Raw genomic sequence first — 23,206 nt, 5'->3', positions numbered from 1 at the left:
GAATGCAGCTGGACAGTAATCTTCTGCATATATTCCAGATAGAAATTAAGGCACTTACATTAACAAACATTTGCTGGTACAAACTCAGCTATCCTGTAATAACTATTTCCTTTTTTCTATAAATGCTGAAAAGTGAACTTATGCCATTCAGATAACAATTAAAAATATTTAAAACATACTTGCACATTCCCAAGTCTATCTGCTGTCAAAATCCCAAAGCCAGTAGCCCAGAATTATATGCAAACTAAAATAAATCCATTTTAAACATCCATAGCTCCCTTTAATATACCAACTGACTTGTTTTCTCCCACTACAGCCTCTTTGATATTCATTTATAAGAAGGAGGAAATGAGGCTCTGTCAGCCTCATTCAGTTCATTTCTTCTATATTGTTTGGTTTGGGATTTTTTTGACTGGAAAATTCCACCTTGTTTCACTTAATGTATAAAAAAAAAAAAGGCATTTATAATTAGATTGTAAATTTAAGTGTCACTTCTTTGGTTATATACAATGGAATGCCAAAAATTATGTTTAGCAAGTTAAAGAATACTACACTTTCATAAAAATTTTAAGTTGTTCAAGAATGAAATATGATCATTTACACTTAAGTAATAGTGTACAAGAACAGTGGTACAAGTGTTGTAACAGTGCTTATTTTTATTGGCTTCCTTCAAAAGGCCCCCCAGTCTGCTCATGGTTTAAGTGTGTATAGCAGATACCATTTCTGAATCCTTTTGTGACAGGGCTGCACTTGCTGTTGGAGGCTTGTACAAACAACCTGCCATGACCACAAAGACAATCGTGATGATTTTGCCAGCAGCACCTGAACGCAAAGAACAGAAGAGTCCTTGTTGTAGTGACCTTCAATAGTAGACAAGAGTATTTCAGTCATTTATAAAGTTTCACACAGTGAGTTACAATCTAAGACTTAAATGGACAGATCCTGTGAATTTCAAAGCATTTTACACAAACTGCAAAAGGCAGGTGAAGGCAAACTTCCAACTAACTTCACATCCCTGACCTGCTTGTCAGTTTTTGCTTGCAGCCGCTATTGCCATTACTTCTGCTCTGTAATTGTTTATCCCATTCTTGCCTCAAGTGTAAGGGTTCCTTACCTCTTGATGCAGTATTGTTCTTCATTGCATCAATTTTCTCTGCCACAAACTAGAACTGCCCACATAAATACCTGTTAAATATCTCTCCTCAGCTACCTTAAAAGTTTGTTCCGTTTACTCATCACTGGCACACAGCAGCATTGTGCAACTGGGGAGGGAAACAGGAGTGCGGAGAAAGAGGAGGGATTGTATTTTATCACGTATAAATCTGAGAGATACCGAAAACTGAAGTTCCAATTCCTGCTTTTTCAGTTTCAAGATTAGATGTTAGCAGTTCAGTTCATGTATTGTAAGTATCACAGTTATTAGAAGACAGGACAACAACAGTTACCACAGATGCAAGCTTAGCCTGTCATCCCTCCCCCAGTCATACATACCTGACACACTTGAAAAGAACAGATTGTTAAACAATTTGGGAAAACTCTTTAATACCAGAGATTCAAGACCTTACTATTAATTTAGGGAAAAGTACTGAAATATGACAAGAGGAAGAAAGCTTCTCAGACCTTAAGCTGCAAACAGATGAGGCCACATAAGACTGAAGATGAAAAAACACTGTTTTTTAAAAAAAAGTGATGGTAAAAAATAAAAGTTTAAGATACTACTTTAAAGTAATTCCCATCTAGCAGTCAAGATCAGGACATCTGTTAACTTTTATGTATACTTAATATGAAGAAGTCACTTACTTATGCCCATCAGAAGATAAGCCATTCTTTCATTGTCATAAACCAAACAGGCTCCTTTAGTTTTACATTCATTAATATCCCACAGAGTACAACTATTGTCTATAGCAACACCAAACAAAATTGGTCCAGGAATAGTACCTAAAAAACACAGCAAAATGTTAGAATGTTTGAGCTACCTGGAATAGTCGTACCTGGTCTTAATACATACAGTGAAATGCCAGGCTGGTGGGGAAGATGAAATGGGATATCCACCCAGTGAACATAATATTTTAACCAAAGTCATAGGGGTGATATTACAGAGCAAGTGTGCCTCTTCCATTACTCACAATTAATGGGTAAGATGCATAGAGCATCAGCTATTTATTTTATATAGCTCTCACTTTCATAGAATCATAGACTCACTAGGTTGGAAAGAACCCACTGGATCATCAAGTCCAACCATTCCTATCCATCACTAAACCAATTATCAAGCAGTAAGTTTGTCCAAAGACTTCAGGTTCTCAACTTTCTCAGTTTTCATTGGAAAAGAAGTGTGATTAAGATAAAGGAAAAAAACAGCTAATCAAGGAAGCATGGCTTTCACAGAAAAGACAACTTAAATATTATTATGTTAACATATTCAATTATACTTTTTTCCCATCAATTAGGTATAGCCTAGCTTCTAGGAAAAAAAATCATGTAAAATAGGTAACATTTACAATTATTCCTGTGTAGAACTTTTAGATTTGTGTGATTTTTGTTACAACAGTGCTTTATAAAGCAGAAATATTTTGCACCCAGAAAAAGGCCATTTTATTATAAACACACTAGGGAGGGAAGTACATGTCTACCTAAACTACTCAAGGCCTAAAGTGTTCTTGAGCTAACAGGCAGCTATGCCCTCACTACAGCTCTACTGTCTAGAACCTCTATGTGATTCCTCAAGACCACAGCACAAATATCTTTTTGGTAGCAATGGTGCCAGTTGCTGTCTTCTTCAGCCACATACAGCATAGGCTGTGCAAAAAGTTCTCCTATCTTCTGCTCCACAGTGAAATCAAGAGTTATGACTCCGCAACAGGTATTTTAACTCTGAGTAAAATGAAACAGAGAAGTCCTCAAACAACACTTAATATTACCTTCCAGCTAATTTCTACATGTAAGGATGCCTAGTCTTGTTATGTTTTATTGGTAGAATTAGATTAACTGATGTTCCAACAGATATAGCAAAGCAGACCTCAGATGTGATGCCATACTAGTGGCAGGCAATGGCTGTAGTACTAAATATTGACATAGAAGTCTACACAGTAATTAAACCTTGATCTAGTCTTGAATTACACATGCCACTTAAACTGTCTAAGAAAAAAAAGAGCTTAAAATATGCCTGGGAAAATTCAAATTAGTAGTTCAGAGAATACCTATTTATAGCTTTGTTTTATTTAGGGTGATTCACCTGTCTTACTGAGATCCTGGAAATGCTTAGATTTAGAAATTAAGTAATAGATTTCCCACATAAAAGCTCAGCTATTATTTATGTATAATTATCTACAATTTCAAGAAAGGTTAAAATTAGTCAAAGGAATTAGAAAGGACAAGGAAGACTCCACCTAATTACTTTAAAATACACTGGCATTGGAAATAAGGATACAGCAGTATGAAACAGTGTTACTGTCTTTTAACTTCTGGAACTTGAGACTGCTTTCTATTACATCACTTTTTCTTATCTCACCTTTTAGAACAGGCCTCCTTCCCGGGAAGTGACAGAAGGTGCATTTAGCCAAAAGAATGACAGTTACTGATCTTTTGTTTGTGCTGATGAGAACAAGAAAAGCTCATATGAGCGTACATGCCCTATTTAAAGACGAATTTGAATCCAGGTGGCATCTGCCTTATAAAAAATGTTTTCTATAAGCCAATAATAGGTTCCTTCAAGCTCCTCTGAAAGTCAATTTTTAAGTCAAATAAGTAGATTATTCAGAGGCAAGTGTGTCAACAAGGAATTCATACCCAATAGTCGCAGAAATACTTCCTGTACTCCAAGAGCAAATGAGCGTTGTTTATCTGGTACACACCTGTAAACAAGATTTGCAGTTTTAGACTTTGTAAACACATTTTAACTGTTCCACTTCTCTGCTTTATCCCTCAGAGAGTATGCTTTCTCTTAATACACTCTTAACCTGTTCATTGCAAAGCATTTTCAGAAATCCAGTGTGCAAAACAAGTATTTGAAAAACTTCAAGAGGTGCTTTGACAAAAGACAGAAACAATTTTTATAGCTCATCAAGGAACATTAGATTGAACTAGTTTTAAAAAACAGTATACATAAAAGCCTAGTTTACCAGCAGCACCCTGATACATGTTTAACTGTTTCCATACAGCTGCAAAGGATCTAAGGACAGTTGTAGAAAGCAATCCTGAGCTACTATACTTAAAGAAGCAATATGTCAATTGAGACTAGGCTTCAGCACAGCGTAAGTATTTTCCATAACACTTACATATAGTCAACCGACCCTACAATTAATCAGTTCTGGCCTATGCTATATAAATCAATATATTGATTTAAAAACTAGCAGAATTTACCTTCTTACCTCCTACTCACTTCTTTCAGATACTTCTCTAGCAGCATTTTATTCTGACAGTGTCTTAAAGACACTACCATAAAGATTAAATACAACCCAACTTAAATAATTTACACAATTCAGTCGCAACAAAGTTTTCCTCAATAACCTGTACTATTGAAGCACTCTAAGTGCTAAAAAAAGATAGTCTTTAAATCTTCAGGAGTTATTCCCTCATTCTGCAGTATATTCAAAGATTAGCCATAGAAAAACATCCAAGACAAGCAGTTATCAGTAGTTACTGTTAGGACCCCTCTACACATAAATGCAAGTAGACAAAGGAGATTGAGTTTTGCACAGTGTGGGTTATTTTCTCTAACACTACAATAATGTCACAAACACATGAATTTACACTTCAGGTTGCACAATATAGGCCCACTGAACAGATACCAGAATACACTGTAGTAACTCACCTCACATTTAGCTAATTTAAATTAAGTTTTGCACCTTTAAACTGTTCTATAGTCCCCTTTTCCATAAAAACTGTTTCACTATTTCAACTGAAGTGCATAAGGATTCAAACTTCCAAATATTATTGCTTAGAATTACTTAACTAAAAATATGCCTCCACACTAATATGACAAGCTGTTAATTCCAGATTTATACCAACCCTGAACAGGTGCTTTCTACAGAGCACCATTGCAGTATATCACTCCCCTCCCTAACACTCTGCCCAGAAAGTTGGAAAAAGAGCATCTAACAACACCCACCCAAAGCATCATGTGTATAGTGCATGTATGCCTAGCATCATGAACACTTTCCCTCTAGAACAGTCAGAGGTACAAGTCAGATTTCACCACAAAATGAAACAGCTTTACCTTTAGAACAAGGGCTATGTATTTTAAAAATATATTTAGGTTTCATGTATAGGAATTTCAGCAATTTGCAAGACAGTCAAACCACTGGTTATTGGTCACATACATGCTGTCACATTTACACTAATTAGTAGCATACATACAATACTAGTATCATAGGAAAGGCAGTCTACAGTTCTTGGCAGACTACAATTTCGTAAGTCTGAACTGAGACAGGAATCAAAAGTTGAAAATACAAAACTGATTGCTGCTTTGGTGGGTTTTTTCTGTACAACTTGAAATCCTGGCACTACTGATACACAACATTGCTGAATATTTTGTTCACCCAAGTACATGGTACATTTATTCCTTCCTGCTTTCACTAAAATAATCAGGAGTGCTTCCATCAAAGAAGGATTTTGCTACAAGAAGGGAAGTTGAATTTATTAAAAATAAACCCAAACAAGTAGTATCTACTGACCAAATGTAATAATAGAGATAGTGAACAGTGGTACAGCTGTCCTCCACGTACAGCCAGCTTAATACACAGAGTACTAAAACACAAAATCCCCTGCACATGTTTAAGTAGATATTACAAAGCAAAATGAATTAGAGTACTTCACTGATCTGAGTTTTCACAAGAACGCTGCCTACCTCTCAGCCCAAAACCATACCTGAGAATGGCCACAGTTGTTGGAGTAACAGCCATAAATGTAAAAACAACAGCAAAAAAGAAGGAGGTCAGGAATAAAGGTAAAAGTTTGCTTTGTGTTGGACATTTCCCAGGGACAGCTTCATAAAAATAGTCTTCTGAATCATTTTCTGTTTTTCGTTTCCCAATACAGGAACAGTTGTGGTATGTCTACAAATAATTTAAGACAAAGTTTAGCTCTAAGAACGACACTAAGTGACGTTACTATGGTTGATGTTCACTGGGTCTCCATCACAACAAATATAAGAATAAACTCTGACTTTAGAGTATATGAAACAGCCCATTTCTTGATGATCATATGACACTAACCCTTTTTTAAAAAAAATTGGTTTAATAGAACTTGGTTGATCCAGTTCATTTGAACAAAAATTATTTTTGGGTTTGTGATCTAGAAAGACAGTTATAGTCACCATTTTGCGTGGAGCAAGCTTTTAGGTACAAATATAAACAACTTAAAACTAAAGAAGATTTTGGAGTTAAGAGAAAGAGCCACATATGCTACATACACAAAATCACCAACAGACTAAGCCTTATTACAAATCAGTGAAGGTAACATCAGTTACTATATACAATTAAGAAAGGCCAAGCTACAGTGTTCAAATTAAGATTTCTTTATATTGATATATAGACAAAAAACTGAGAATATATAATTTTGAAACTTTTTAAAATGTCACTTTAAAAATGGACACCATGGAGCATGTCAGTGCTTGGAGAAAGGGAAGAAACGTCCCTTTTCTCTATCCCTGTATGAGACTGGTTTCATTTGCAAAGTGTAACTTCCTAACAAAGGCTAGCCAAAACTTCATTTCCCTTACAGCAGAAGATATCCTACATGGGTCTCAAAAGTCATTTGCCTGATATTGAAATAATCTAATGTTAACTATTATCTAGTTTATTAACCAAAACTACTGATTATTTCTGTACAATTGAAATGTTATACTCTTAAGAACTTAAAATGTCTTTACTACTAAAATCTGTTACTTGAATGGGATTAATTCTCTAGATTTGCACCTAAATTCACACCACTACCTCATTCTTCAAGCAGAGATAATGCATATCCAGTTACAACAGTAGCATAATAAACAGGAAAACACAAGTCTTCAGAGATGTTGGCAAGTCCCAGATCACCTACCATGAGTGTTGGCTGTGAACAGGCTGATTTTTACTCTAGGCTGAACTTGACAGGACGAGATATGAGCTCTACTCTTAACAATTAAGAAGGAAGGAACAGAAGAAATGTTGGACTGTTTTTGTAAGTAGGTGAACAAATAGAATAGTTTTATGTTCTTCATTTAAGTCCACTCAGGTTTGTTTCCAAAGAAGAAAAAATAAGATCTGTCAGAGTGTAAAGGCTGCACAGCCAGAGGTTGTCAATCTCCTACATTTTCTTCTAGATAATACCTCTTCCCATTTACCATTGTCCTCTTCTGATTTATAAAGACCCAAGAGGCACCCCCAGGTTCAGTTTGCTTGCCTTTAGGCTCTTTCTACACTCTTCCCATATGCCTGCTCAAGAGTTTATTTTACTAGTTCAAAATGTCTCTCACTTCTGGGGAAGCTCAAAAAACACCATCCACATTCAGTTGGCTTACCATTCCTACATCAGGGACAACTGACATTCAAGGCCTGGGAACTCAAGCAGGTTGTCACGCATCCAGTAAGTATTAAATTATGCTTAAAGATCTAGATAAGAACTACAATTTAAAGTCAAGATAGTTGCTGATTTCTACTTTTGTGACTGTCAATTCTATTTAAAGTATTTTCAAGTTAAATCTATTTTCAGCATTAGAATGCCGAACAGAAGTAACATTTGCAACATGCCACTGCACAAGTGAGAAATATACTGTGACTGAACAATAAACCCCTTCAATGGAAGAAGACTCAGAGTATATGGGAAAGGATGATGTGCCCATGGAGTTCCCAGAACAATGCAGACTGAGTGACCATAGATGCTGCCAAGAAAAAAAAAAAAAAAAAAAAAAGCTAGCAGAAAAGCAACAGCTATGTCAGTTGAGGGGACAAACCAGTGGTGTCAGTGTTTCTTCCCAGGTTCATTAAGAGAGTTTGAAAGTCTCCCTAAATTCACTAGACAAGCACAAGTGGAGCACAGCTCAATCCAACATAGGGCATAAAAAAAGCCAGACAGCTAGCAGAAGAATTTCAAGAGGAGCAATGGGCTTGAGTTGGCTTCAACCCAGATATGCCTTTCAATAACTAAGGAGGCCCACCATCATAATGACCATGTTGTAGGAATCAGTAATGGCAATCACACTGTTACTGTGACTGAACTGTGTATTGCAATTACTATATTCCACTAAGTATTAACTTACATTTGTATTGTGTTTTCAGTATATTTTCTATCACTCTGGTAAATCAGAAATCCCGTGTAACATCAACTGTCCTCAAATAAGTAAATTTGATATTAAATGTTTGCTCCATGAGCAAAGTATCTAAAAGCATCAGAACAGAGTCTTAGACTGTGACACATACCACCATACACCCTACTTAGACGTGTGTTTCCAATCCACATAGTCAGTATCACTTAATTCATAAATATGACAATTTCCTGTCATACTCAGGGAATAACATTTTCAATACAGAACACAATTTGCAGAAAACCCCCCAAAAACACACCAGCTACTTTCATACCATAAAGTACCTTTTTCATGTTGTTAAAGAGATGTGATGCACATCCTGCGAAACAGGGAGAAAAGTACTGGACTTGATCTCTGCCACAAACTGGGTAATACATGGAACGCAAACATCTGCAGTTAGCATTACATGGAGCTGTTAAGTTATACAGCACACCTGTTCTGAAAGGTAAAAGTAAATAAGCTTTTAATAAAGTAATTTAATAATAGCAGATATCTAAATAAGTAATGGAGTACTTATAGAATTTTTTATGCCTTCTGGAAAAGGAAATAGAAGCAAATGTTTAAAGCAGTATGGCATTAAACACCTACTCTGTTAGAGAACTGGAAGCCTGACTGCCTTCAAGACCTCTGAATTTCTGTCCCATTTCTGTTATCTATTTTACTAGTTTCCACTAACCTAAATGAGAGACCTCAACAGTATCTGGTTAGTCATTCATGCCACTCTGCTTTTTGGGGGAAGTTTTGTATTATTTGTCAGTTATGTTTATGTCAGTGATTCCTTTAAAGGACCTAGAAAAAATAGTAGCCTCCACATTCTGCAACATTTGTGCACTTTGTTGCATGATCAGGCATTTTACATCACATAATGCCTATGCTGGTGATTTGATAACATATATTCAATGCTGAAGTTTTAAAGATGGACCTAGAAATATATTCTCTAAAGAATGTTTATCCTTGTAGGTATTTATTTTTAATCTTGCTTCACTTTCACCGTCACTTTTCAACTTTTTTTCCCACTGCTATACTGGTTTCCAGAGTAAACTTTGTTCGCAGAAACCCAGAGACCATTCATCCTAGAATATTTAATTATAATTACTACAAATACCTAAAAATTAATTATAGGCTGAATCCTTATTAGGAATAAGAATTGTGTTCATTAAGTGAAAGGAAAGCACGTATTTTTTAGAGACGCCTTTCCTATACTTGTTTGCCAAAAATATTTTGAACTACATCTCAATTAACTATTCTATTCCACTCATGATATTTTTCACCTTGTATCACTGAGCCATGCTCTTTTTGCATCACATTTCTACCTCTACCAGCCATTTTACCGGAAAAAAAAGAAAGCCTTCTTTGTAAGTTGGGGCTAGATGTACTAGAGCCTGATACTACAATAATGTCTTTGTTTTTCTAAGGCAAAAACTACAATCAGTTTAAGTTGCAGTGCACCTCAGGGCTCTCTCATGAAATTGTTGTACATGGCAGACTCTACCCAGGAATAAACTGCCTAGATTGTTAAGGGCTGGTTAATAAAACAAGATACAAAAAACATGCTACTTCCACAGAAACACAAAATTACCTGTAGTCATAACCATGCCAGCTACACCTAGAAAGGTTACAAAAGTAGGGATTTTTTTTGTCGAGCTGGTCCAGTCTGATTAGAACATTTTGCAGACAATACATCATTACGTTTTCTTAATCATACAATAGATAAAGATTCCAATAACTAGATTTTAAAGTTCTGTAAATCATTCCAGTTTCACACATCATGGCAAAATATGAAATTTTTAAAGATTTCATATTCTGTTACGTAGTAAATTTATTTTAAACATCAACAAATAAATCAAGAGTGCATTAAAATATATTTACCCATTATATGTTTCAGAGACACCTGCAAAGGGTTCATTCCCACATTCAGCAAACAAAAACACTGTGTTTAATAGTAGGGCCACTGAACAAGTGCCTATCATGAACTTGATAATGCTTTTGCAATTCATTTTGCACTTGGAAACCAAGATGCCACTTATGATTTGGCCTAGTGCTGCTGCTGGAACTAACACAAGCCCTAGAGGAATACAAGACACCAGCAATTAGACAAAAAATTAAGACAGTTATTGAAGCAACTCAGAGCACATTTTCATGTCAAGAAAAAAAAAAAACTCCTGTTCTTTACGTTGCAGTCTACATGATGTCATTTTCAAACCAGAATCCGTCAGCATGAGTAATTTATTCTACCGTTATACTACCTTTAGCCTTTCCAGAAGTTCAACTTCACAGGATAATTTATTGTTGTCCAAACCCAAAGTTCAACACAACAAAACTAGATTAAATAAAAACACTGTATACTGGGCAGAAATAGCTGAACATCTGTATGCTGCTTCATGAATACAGAAAATATTCTTTCATTGATTCAGTTATTTCTTCTCACCCACCCATGTTCTTTGTTAAACACTTAAAAAGAGAACAAAACCACTATTATACAAGTGACAGCACAAGATACAACAAGGTATCTATAGAAAGATTAAAAGAAGTCTAGAATATTGGGTCAGTTTTGCTGTCACAGGCTGTACAGTCTATATTAATTTATCCTCTTGGCACTATTAAGACTCCAGATACATAACTGAGTATTCTTTTCTTGCATGCTCTATCTACAGTGTAGCACAGAATACAGTGTAACCTGCACTGACCTGAGAAAGCTAATTTCAATGACAGTTTGGGTACAATGGCAAAACTGCACAGGCTTCAGGTGCTCACAGTCAAAGGTAAAATAACTAACATGGTTACTGGTACTACTTACACTAGTTAGCTCAACATTAGTTCAGCTACAACTAGCTTTCAACAGTAATACAGGCATTTCTTTAAAGCTGTACATTTGGTTGACACTACCATTATTTTCAACTTAATTAAAAAGAAGTTCAGATAAGGTCTATAGACAGAATAGAAACATTTAATTTTCCACTTCAGTGGTTTCATAACCTTTCTGTGTTCTACCTATTACTTCTGCATATCAGGTAATAGGAATAAGTAACAGTAAACCATGTACAGAAACAGCTACACAATAATTTTATAATATATCCCAATTAGTTGTTTTATTGTAAGCTACCTCACTGCAACATTATGGTGGAATTGAAGGAAGAAGCCAAATCAACCACTTCAATGAAATAAAATCCGCTTTTTTCCAGCTGCCCTTCAGCTTCCTTTCTTTAGTAGGGACTAAGGCTTAATGCCCCTTCAGCTGATTTTAAATGAGAAAAATAATATGTTTTTCACCAAGAAAAAAAATAAATTACAGTTTCAGTACCATTCAATTCTCATTCTACTTTGAATATGAGTATCAGATCTTCTGAACTTAGACAACAAGTAGCTTTGTACCCCCTATGAATTAAGTATCAGGATTTTCACAAGGCAAGCAATAATATAAAAATACTGTATCTGCTGTGAAAACGGCATTTCATATAAATACATTTACAAATACCTCTGAGAAACACAACATGTCTATACAGGCTTCCATATATAATGTTAATGACGTGCTCAGCAATGCATATATTAAAGGTTTAAAAATGAAAAGCCACATTACCTCCAAGAGTTGCTGAAAAGCTTGATGTCTTTCCAAACTGATTTTCTATAAACTTCGGTAGAAACGTGGCAAAGCCAGTAGCAACTAAAGCTTCTGAAGAACTGGACATTATTAGACTCATAAGCACCGGATTCTTCAACAGTATCTGATGTGAGGGGAGGAAATTAGCATAACACTCAGGAAATTATTTCATTGTAGTAACATGTAAACTAAAAGTCATTATATTTTAAATTACATATGCTCATGAGGAACTTCACTAATACGCTTTCCTTGCTTTAACAACCTTATGCACCAACAAAATGACTATGAATTTAATTAGCAGTGGCACTGGAGACTTCCCTATCGCAACACGATAAAGCAGCAATTACCTTTATATATATATGTATGTATGTATTACTTGAAAAAGAATTTAATTTCTTAGAATATATCAGTTCTAGTAAAATCCCGATTTTCTTACCAGAAGTGCCACAGGGAAGTCTTTAAAACTTTTTCCAATATTCTGGTTCTCAACAAGTGCCTCACTTCCATCATTATGTGTCTCAGAGACTTTTTCAGCCTGAATTTTTGCTGTTCCTACAAGAAAGCATATTTATTGACAATCATAGAATCATAGAATAACCAGGTTGGAAGAGACCCACCGGATCATCGAGTCCAACCATTCCTATCAAACACTAAACCATGCCCCTTAGCACCTCGTCCACCCGTGCCTTAAACACCTCCAGGGAAGGTGAATCAACCACCTCCCTGGGCAGCCTGGTCCAGTGCCCAATGACCCTTTCTGTGAAATATTTTTTCCTAATGTCCAGCCTAAATCTCCCCTGGCAGAGCTTGAGGCCATTCCCTCTTGTCCTGTCCCCTGTCACTTGGGAGAAGAGGCCAGCACCCTCCTCTCTACAACCTCCTTTCAGGTAGTTGTAGAGAACAATGAGGTCTCCCCTCAGCCTCCTCTTCTCCAAGCTAAACAACCCCAGCTCTCTCAGCTGCTCCTCATAAGACTTGTTCTCCAGCCCCTTCACCAGCTTTGTTGCTCTTCTCTGGACTCATTCCAGAGCCTCAACATCCTTCTTGTGGTGAGGGGCCCAGAACTGAACACAGGATTCCAGGAGCGGTCTCACCAGTGCCGAGTACAGAGGGAGAATAACCTCCCTGGACCTGCTGGCCATGCCATTTCTGATACAAGCCAAGATGCCATTGGCCTTCTTGGCCACCTGGGCACACTGCTGGCTCATGTTCAGCCAGCTGTCAACCAACACCCCCAGGTCCCTCTCCTCCAGGCAGCTTTCTAGACAGGCAGCTTTCTAGACAGTGAAAACATTGAATACCTGTGCTCTTGGACTTTAAGTCAGAAAAGGCATAAAAATAAGAGCTCCCTTCCTTTGGGAAAACTAGCTCAGATGTTGTAAGTCTTCAATATTTTATTGGTTTTGATCTTTCTATGGATCTCTAATGTACTGCTGCAGAAAGAAGACTTTGGCTGAAAGCATCATCCTTCCACTGGGATTACTTGGCACTAAGAAGATATTATTGGGGCTTACAAATTTCAGGCAATCCTGAAGCCCACTCAGGTTTGTTTTTTTTAAATAGTTCTCACATTCTCCTCAGCTCCCTACTTCTTTGTTTCTTTCCCCCCATCACTTCTCCTTCCAGACAGGCACAGTAATTTCCAAATAACAGGACAATACCTGACTGGACAGAAATTATATTAAAATTATTCTTTTTGGAAGATTACTCTGAGACGCTTTGATTCCTGTTTTCTACTACACCCAAAATAATAAGGCAATAGAGTCAGTGACCACAATGCATAACTTAAGCCAATGGAACTTCCTTATCATTCTCAGTGGGTAACATAGCAGCTTCAAATAGTCCTTGTTGCTTAGCTGTAACCATCTTCCAAACTTCAAGCATCAGTTTCCATGATCTACCCCAGTTTCCAATCTTAACTTACATCATTAAGTACACAGGATCCTCCCTTTAGTCCATTTGCATTGTTATGAAGGCTGCATATTGGAAACAATGTATTTATCACCAGGTTTTTGCGAAGACATAATCAAAGAAGAATCAAATCACTCAATCCAGCAACCTATAAACCACAAGTACAAACAAATCTTTCTTCCAAAGTAGTCCATTATTATTAAACATATACCTGGTAGGTGTTTCGGAAAGCATGAAAAAGGTATTATGAGAAGCCAAATAGCAAAAGAACATGCAATAAATGGTATCCACCATGCTCCAAGCCAACGTGGGTCATCTTGATCCAGCTTTGTACTGGAAAAATAATTTGGAAAAAGCAAGTTTACCTTTCATGAATTTAAGTCAAAACTTCAGATGCCTCTGAAATATATTTTTTATCTTTTAGTACTGATCTAACAGAATGCCTTTGAATATTGTCATTTTTGTTTTCTACATATATTTGAATTTGTTTCCTTTGTAAAGCTCTATTATAATATTGCATTCAATCAAATATAACTTTCAACTCATTAGCCAAATTCAACCTGACTTAGAGGCCATTATTCATAAGCAGTGAGTTATATGAAAGCCAATACAGAAGTTCAGATGAATGCAATGGCATTCTCAAGTCTTTAAAGCACAGGAAATAAAAGTGTAAATGAAGTTGTTGCTTTGCACCACAGTATAATTTATAACATTATTTTTTGGATAGTGGACTCAACTAGTAGATTTTCTAGCAAACTCTTCCCTAGGAGGTAAGTGGCAGTATCCTGCCCTTCATATTCCACCTCAGGGTAACTTTTTGCACAAGAAAGCAATAGTTGTAATCTAACAATAAACAAGCAACTAATCAAAAGACAAAGTATTTTTTTGTTAATCAGCTTTAAAATAGGTAATTTCTCAAGAAGCTAAAACTAAGTATTTGCACTACACAGAAACTTTCACAAACAATGGAGTAAATATTCACTGTGCAAAGTAATTTGCTGGATGCCCTTGTGAATGTAACTTGTTAACCAAGTTAAAGAAACTCTTGAAAATGCAGCATTTCACAAACAAAAACAGTCCTTTCAATTTCTCCTCCTCACATAGCGGAATGCTGAAGATTAATAAGAATTATTAGGAAAATAAAATAGAAAGCAAAACATTAAGTTGTGTCTTGCCTTTCTGGGATCTGGATATCAATATAAATATTAAGCAGCTGCCCTCCTAAGACAAAGCCAATAGCAGGACCCAGCAGTGACATGGCATAGGCAATTCCTAAAAGAGAAAATACATCAGTTCAAACATTTTTAAAGCTTTATTTTTTAAAAAATATAATCTGTAAATCAGCTTCAAACCAAATTTCTGTAATTCGACCTGTTCTTTTATAGTAATTACTTCAACTACAGCATGCATGCCGAATATAAAATCTCTGCTTGTTCTTCAACAAGAAACTTTGCAGCTCTTGTTGAGTCTGCAACTCAGAGGTTCAGCAAAAGACACTTGACTGACAGCATTTTTATGCTTTTTAGATTGCCTATTGCATATCTTGTGCCTAAAGTCACAAGCTAGCTTGTGAAAAAGTTTCTGAAGTGAGTTTGCTACAAGCACCACTTGCTAATAGTGCATGCCCACAATCTTTAAGAACCTACATATATATACTTCGATTGAATCTTAAACTGATTTTTAGACCTGCCAAGACCAGAAGCCAGGGTTCCATTAAAACTTTTGACTGGAGTAATATCTGCCACTTGATTCCCATGCACTTCCCTTTATTGACACGAGCCTTAAAAACACAAAGCCAGGGCTCCTCACAGCTCCTGAGAGTTTAAAAAATATGAAAGAAAAAGAAAACAATATATTTGCACGTGTAACCACACCCTACTTAAGAAATTCTTAGGCCCTTTTTTTTTTTTTTTTTTTTTTTTCTTCAGACAAGAATTGTTTCTACATCCCAACAGTCTCCCTGGCCTATTAGCCAGATTTCTGTGGCACTTGATCTGCAGAGACAGTGCTTCTACCAGCAGTGCCAACTAAAAGTAACTAGATCTGTCTAAATAATTGGTAAGACATGCATTATTACTGATGACATTCTATGCTTTTCCCCAGCTTGAAGAATCTGGATTTCTCATTTGTTTCCAACCTGCCTGGATCTTGAATATTTAGTACTATTTCTCTCTTTAGACAGCACGTAGGAATGATAGGGAAGAGACAGGGCTGGAAGGTTTGCAAGAGGGGGAGGGGCGCAGAAGTGGACACTCAAGTAAAAGTAAGTCAAAATAAATAGAGTTGACATATCCCAGGTTCTCCAGTATTCTGGAAATAGTGACATGCTTATAAGATATTTCCTAGTTAAGTCCACATTCTCCCTACAGAAGTCCAAACCTAGCTTAGAAGGTGCCTATTTTCTCCTACCAATCATTCAGTTTGAACTGCCATTTGGAATTACTTAAGTTTTAATTGGCTTTAGATGCAGATGCCTCAGTTCAGAAAGAGAACAGTCCTCATGAATAGTTTAAGAGAAAAACTGTCACCTCATGAGTTGCAAGCTCATTGTCCAAGATGCTACCACCTATACCACCTATTTAAAGACACTATCAGAAAGTTTCAGAGGGAATTTTTTTGCCGCTTAGCACAAGCCTTCTCACATTAGGCAAAGCAATGCAGTATGTTTTAAATCTTCAATACATTGCATAAAAATGAGAAAAAAGGCTTGACGTAGCTACCTGTCCACTCACTTGCGTTCTAGTTTTGTTTTTCTAGGCAAAATACACTCTTCTTCCAAATTAAGTTTTCTGACGAGCACAAAAGCGATTTATTGAATTGTTTTATTGTGGTGGTCTGTTATGTTTTGAAGTATGAACAACTGACACCATTCTCCCAAGTTTTCAGGTCGCTTCTTGATCATGCAGACATGCCTTAATTCTGCTCTACTTATTTCACTGGCCTCAGAAAAAAAGTGTAATAATCTCCTCTTACAGTATAAAGAAAAAGCAAAAAATAAAAGCTGTCTTTGTTAGTTAAGATCTAAGAGAGGCAACTATTCCGGTTTTGGCATAAAAAATCAAGTGGCTTGCCTTGAACAACTAAGCAAGATTGGTATGCGAATACATGATTTCAATTTTGCCCCTTAAAATACTAATTCAGTCTGTGAAACAGGCCAGGAATCTAAATACTTTCAACTCCCCCTGCATGTTACCAGTATAGCTCACATACTTTTATCAGCTTACACCTAAAATGGAGGAAACAGCAAGTATCTTCATATCCATAGAAAAAACACTTAGACTGCAATGAACTTGGCAGTAAAAATGCACATAATCCAGAGACTGCTGACTGCAAAGATGAAAAACCACAGCTAAGAATTAGTATTCCTTAGCTTTCAAACAGCCATAGAGCAAGATGAACAAATTCTTCATGTTTCTAGGCAATCCCTTCACTTTCAATAGAGGAAAGATACTTCCAGTATTTCTTCCTCAGGTGCCAAATTTGTACACAGCTAGAGAACTGCACTGATTGCATGACACACAGAAGTGTCCCTGAACTGGGAGGGCAGCCTACTCTTATAAGGTAAATAAAGCCAAAGGATACAGTAAGGTTTGGTTACTGACCTGACACACACTAGTTCTGAATATTGATATTAAAAAGCAGATTTTTGCTGTAACTTATTCTGTTGTGAACAGGCAAGCTAAATGAACAATATAACCACTTCCATTTACTGACATGAAAAAAAAAAAACAGCAGAAGAGGTGCACAAAGACTTACCATGGTCTGCAAAACAGCTGTTGAAAAGACTTGATGCTTATAGAAGATTCATAGAATCATAGAATAACCAGGTTGGAAGAGACCCACCGGATCATCGAGTCCAACCATTCCTATCAAACACTAAACCATGCCCCTTAGCACCTCGTCCACCTGTGCCTTAAACACCTCCAGGGAAGGTGAATCAACCACCTCCCTGGGCAGCCTGTGCCAGTGCCCAATGACCCTTTCTGTGAAGAATTTTTTCCTAATGTCCAGCCTAAATCTCCCCTGGTGGAGCTTGAGGCCATTCCCTCTCCCTTTCAGTCTTATCTATTAGAGTTAGCTTCATTGTTGCCTTTCTGGTTTAGAGCCAGGGTAGAGAATACGAAGTAATTTACAGATTCATACAATTTCTTGAATTATCTGTGCAATCTAGCTTAAGTGGAAATGCTCCTGCGCTTTAAACTAATGCATCAGACTACAATGAATATTAATATCCTGCTCCATCTAGTGGCTGAAGATCTGGAAATTATAAAGTAGACAATATATTCCAACAATCTTCCATGCTAGCAAGAGCTGCTTTCCAAGATGAGTTTATATATATATAAATACCTGTGTACACATATACACAAACAGAAGATGCAAGTTATCAGCAAGCAATGACAAGACTGGTTTAATCAGAGGAATTCATAAAAGCATTTGTAAGGCACTGTAGCCTATGATCTATTCCAGCAATGTGTTATAAACAGTTTTTGAAGTTACCTATATAAAGAGAAGACTTGTGTTTTGGGACACTATCATCAATAAAAGATGTCCCCAAAGTATATAGTGGAGTTCCTCCAACTCCCAGCAGCAGCTGTCCCAGCATAAAGACAGGCAGATATTTGTGAAGTGAAGACTTTGAGCTGGCACTGCAAGTAAAGTTAGTAGAGCTTGTTCCTGGGATTTGACACGTGTCTGAAAGATAGAGACAGCAAGACTTAAATTCTGTTACCCAGATCACCATAGTCCAACCGAAGAAAAACCTGAAAGTTAAATTATAAAACATAGGAAGTACATAATGTGCCAAGTTTGCATATTAATTTTCAGGCCTACTAACACATCCGATATGACAGTGTCCTAACCTCCTATGACATCATATTCCCCAAAAGAAATACTATCTTGTGCTTTGTTTCCTTACCAGGAATAAAAGATGGATAAAATACCCTTATTAAAATGTTTTGGCTTGTTGAAAGCACTATTGACAAGATATATGTAAAAAACCAAATGTTGCTTATGAGCAAGAACTGATATTGACACTCAGATCTCTTCCGAAAAACAAAGTTCACTGTGCGGAGAGGCAGCTCTTGAACTTATGGATTGCACACAATAATTCTATTTTCAGTGTTAGAGTTAATATCCTACTTCTAGGACTCTGACAGAGATTGACTATGCTGTACCAAATTATTAATGATTAATTTTAATCATTTTCAAAACATAAGGACAAGCTTACCTTCAAGTTTAGCTCCAAAGTGGTATTTTCCACTACTGAAGTGTGGTAAGGAAAATATAAGGGAGCCCAGTGCTAGCATAAACGCTGAGAAAGCAAGCCATCGTGGTTTGTGCCCTCTTTCTCCAAAGAAAGATACAAATAATGACAATATACAAAAAGCAATGTCATAGCTAGCAGACACTAAGCCACTGAGGGAACTGTTCAAATCGTAACGCCTCTCAATTGTTGAAATACTGACATTAACCAGGCCATTTACCACAATACCTACAAAAAGACAAAGGTGACAATTAGAAAAACATACTTTACCCTTGCAACTCTATCAAATTAAACTTACCATTGTTTGATGGAAGAGTTAAACCAGATATATTTACAAAGCTACATTTTTAAGGTATTTATTAGCTTTAAAATCCAGGCGCATAGTGGATTGATACTTAAGTCAGCCACTATGCACAAGACCTATTCAATTTCATCCTCTCCTGTGGGCATTAAAAATACAATACCCAATAATTAAGCCAGTGAAATGGCATGCCTCAAACTATGTTCAAGATTCCAGATTCAGTTCGAAGCACAGACAGCACATCACAGCATCATAAGATACTGTATAAAGGAATTAAAAGGAACTTAGTCAAAGTTATGACTTGCGATAGAATGAAATCTATTACTAAAGCAAGTTCAGGACACCACCTTCAAATCATGATTGCCAAATAAACTTAATTCCCTCCCTGACATCTTGAAGGAGAGATAGAAAAGGGCTTTTGAACAAACACCTTTCCTTAAAATATAAATAAAGGTGTAAGGCCTTTTAAAAATGCTTTGCAACTGTTTCAGAGCAACCAAGGTGATTTACTTTAAAAGTCTTTCTAGTAACAAATCTAATCAGAGTATAATATACTATTGCTACCCAACGTTTTCTGACAGATTAGACTGACCAGTCTCAAATAGTTTACGGTTGTTGATTTTCTTAATTTTTACTGACACAAGGAGTGTGATGTAGTGGGAAAGGAAGCAGGGGGGAAGTGGGGAAGGAAGTAGTGAGATGACCTTTACCTTGTTTGCTGCTAGAGCTATGAACTGCAGCATTACCTGCTGCTGTAACACAATATGCAATCATACATTTATACAACTTTAAGTGCCATACAGAAAGCAGGTATTAGTAACCATGTTCTGCACAAAGTGTTTTCTATTCTGGAAATAGAGGTTTCACATGTACTTGAAACAAAAACAGCTAGGAATGAAGAGTTAAGTTTCACCTGGAATCTTCTGAGAAGTTGAAATACTGCAAATGAGGCACTAATGATAACAATAACCGCTTTTCTAGGGCAGCAAGAAAATAAACTAATACATGCCTTCAGTTACACATGCACATACAAAAATCTACACAAACGTACCAGGTCACTGTAGATAGCTACCTAATTCTTGGACAACAGTTCATATACATAAGAAGTGCGCTAAGGATTACTTCATTATTCTTCAGCACATCAGGAAATAAATTTTCCTAAAAGTACATTAGCATTAGCAAGTTTTATAGCTATATTTTATCTTCCTCAGTAATGGTTTCTGTAATTTGGAGGGTAAGTTAAATAAGTTGACACAAAGCCAGAGTAGTAGACATAGCTCACAATTTCAAAATCCCAGCTGTTTTGTGGTCTTTTATCTAAGCTCTGAAGCCACAAGATCTGAATATTTTTGCTAATTTTCACATGGAGCACTGAATTTCTTGTCTGAAAGCAATTCTTGTTTTTTCTGTTTCTCAAAAATAGTTGCAACTTGAGTCTTCACTGCCCAATTTCTTTGCTAAGATCCAGCCAAAGGAAGGGTACTTGTTCAGAAAATCCAGACAACACATTAAAAACACCACAAGGTCTATAACAGCTATGCCTACATCAGCTTTCAAAACAAGCATCCTTACTTAGCGATTACAGCGCTAAATCTGAACTAGGTTAGATAGGTACCTCTCCGAGGTCTGGCATACATCTACAGCTAGATGACAGCACCAAGGCCTGGATAAGTGGCATAACCAACACGCATAGAGCATCCTAAGGGGACAGATATTCTTACAATACCTTTTTATGATCGGGAACCTATCCACACTGCAAATAAGAGATAAATTATATTGAATTCATCATCCAGCTGAGCAGACCATCAGATCAGCACTATCTGGATATTAAGAAATATTGCTATAGAAAATTTAGAAGGACTGGAAATATTCAAGACCCGTTGTCTACTGTAACATAATCTGAAACTTTTCAGTGTCACATTCAGGGCATTTTTGTTTGCCTATCCATATTCTTAAACTACAAGAATAAGTATATGTGATCTCAAAGTCTACTATTGCTCAGCTGTCACTGAAATCTGCTATGTCAGCTGAAATCAGAATAAGCTCATGGAAAAACACACTGAAATCCACTAGTTCTTCTGAGGATTTAGCGAACAACACACAACAGCAAGACCCTTCTAAGTTTTAAGCAGAATTGTCTGCTCAGTTCTCCTCAATCCATTCCAGTCACCTCAGTGTGGCTTCAGAAAAGATCACAGTAATCTATATCTTACATGTCTTCAGCATAAGCTGCCCTCTCTCCTAGCACTGAACTGCTCCTCCTACATCTGCCTCCACCCCTCTTACAGTCAAGTCATTCTTTCTAAGCTATTAGGTAAATATTAGAAATATGGCTACACTGGGATGCACAGAACAAAACCAGATGTTTTTAATCCATTTTAATTACCCAAAGTCTCATCCAATAATGACAAAGTACTTTTCAATCAGCAGGCAGCTAATAAAGTACATGTTCAGGCATTAGTTCTGTTTAGTGGTTTGTATGATATTTACTCCCTGGCTTCTATGCCTCAGCCTGCGAGGCGCACACGGAGCACTACTTCCCTGTGAGCATTCCCTGCGAACGCTGGAGACAGAGTACAGACAAGAGCACGAAGCACAGAGCTGATGGGACCACAGATTCAGCAGTGGTCAAACAGGTAGGCAAGAGAATCAGAAGAAAGCATAAGGAGAAATACCGTTTGAGCAACTTCCCCCATCCAGGGTACTGGGGCAGTTTCTTCCTGCTGTGAAGCCTCTCTTCAGCAACAGCATCAGGGTCGAGCTGCTGCGGGAACCCTGCCTCCCCTCATCCGCCGCCCAAATTACCACCATCCTCCCCCTCCTCAGCCCGAGCCGCCGCCCCGGGGAAAGGAGCGAGACTCGCGCGGACTAGGTCCAACCGGGGAGGCGGGGAGGAGGGCAGCACGCCTGCCGCTCGGAACGAGGCGGCAAGGACGCGTTACCTTGGAAGACGGCGAGGAGACTGTAGACGGCCAAGTAGCCCTCGGGGTTGTTGCAGAGCTGCAAAGCCTCCGGGGCGCAGCGGCCCCACCCGCAGGGCCCCTCCTCGGCCCCCACAGGGAAGTATGCCCCGGCGGGGCTCGCCCGGCGCTGGCGGCCGAGCTCAGGGCTGGGCGGCTCGAGCACGGGATTGTCGATGCCGCCACCCTTCATGGCGCTACGAAACCCACCCTCGGCCTCCAGCGCTCCTCCAAATGCCACGAAGGTGGACCGGCCCCGACGGGGCAGGTGGCGGCGCTTTTCCGCTTCTCCCTACCGAGGCGGCCCCGCCCCGCGCGCGCTGCGGGACGGCTGGTGCCACTGCCCCCCAGCGAGACCCCGCAACGGCGTCGTCGCTCCCGCCTTGCCTCGCCGTCGAACGGTCGCGCCGCCCCCGCCCCGCCAGAAAAGCCGCTTGGGGCAGCGATTAACGTTAGTGGCGGGCGCTCTCAAGTTCTGCTTTAAACTGTCACGACGGGGACGGGGAGCGGGGGGTGCGTCACCGCCGCCCGCGACCGCGAGGCGGCCTCACCTGGCGACCTGGGCCGTGAAAAATAATAAAAAAATCCAAGCACCTGACAAAAAGCCCTCGTGAGTTTATCTTCCATGAAAGAAAAACAAATCAAGGTGTTCAGTATAAGTGTTGGAAAAAGTGCTTTTCCCGGATAGGTTAATAAGGGTACTTCCCCATCTGATGCAAGTGAGTTGAGCTGGCACAGGACCTGCTTGGCTGTGGAAACCCACCTCCAAAAAAAAAAAAAAGAAAAAAAAAGAAAAAAAAAAACCCGAAAAAAAACCTGGGGTGCTTGCAAATGCCATCCTTTGGAAATCTACAAAAGTGCCCCTACTGTACCACAGGAAGCGTTAACTTGCAGG

General features: G+C 38.0%; 1 protein-coding gene across 1 annotated transcript; it reads right to left on the bottom strand.

Annotated features, from left to right (window-relative positions):
* Positions 1-43: 43 nt before the first annotated feature.
* Positions 44-22,504, bottom strand: SLCO4C1 (solute carrier organic anion transporter family member 4C1). Its single transcript, XM_069880424.1, has 13 exons — positions 22,294-22,504; positions 19,015-19,278; positions 18,285-18,479; positions 14,963-15,059; positions 13,999-14,120; positions 12,313-12,428; positions 11,856-12,000; positions 10,148-10,343; positions 8,563-8,716; positions 5,866-6,053; positions 3,787-3,851; positions 1,801-1,938; positions 44-822 (listed from the first exon to the last, which is right to left on the bottom strand). Exons 1-13 carry the CDS (start codon positions 22,502-22,504, stop codon positions 698-700), a joined length of 2,016 nt encoding a protein of 671 aa, XP_069736525.1. The 3' UTR covers positions 44-697.
* Between the last annotated feature and the right edge of the window lie 702 nt (positions 22,505-23,206).

This window comes from Phaenicophaeus curvirostris, chromosome Z, assembly GCF_032191515.1.
Source record: "Phaenicophaeus curvirostris isolate KB17595 chromosome Z, BPBGC_Pcur_1.0, whole genome shotgun sequence".
Taxonomy (NCBI): Eukaryota; Metazoa; Chordata; class Aves; order Cuculiformes; family Cuculidae; genus Phaenicophaeus; species Phaenicophaeus curvirostris.
The sequence above is the reverse complement of the archived record's forward strand: the minus strand, read 5'-3'. Positions and strand labels throughout refer to the sequence as shown.

Coding starts and splice junctions, on each gene's coding strand:
- SLCO4C1 (XM_069880424.1), bottom strand. CDS start 22,504: ATGAAGGGTGGCGGCATCGACAATCCCGTGCTCGAGCCGCCCAGCCCT. Junction 15,060..18,284: donor CAAGTCTTCTCTTTATATAG/GTAACTTCAAAA, acceptor TTTCTCTTTTAG/GAATTGCCTATGCCATGTCA. Junction 14,121..14,962: donor GATATCCAGATCCCAGAAAG/GCAAGACACAAC, acceptor TTATTTTTCCAG/TACAAAGCTGGATCAAGATG.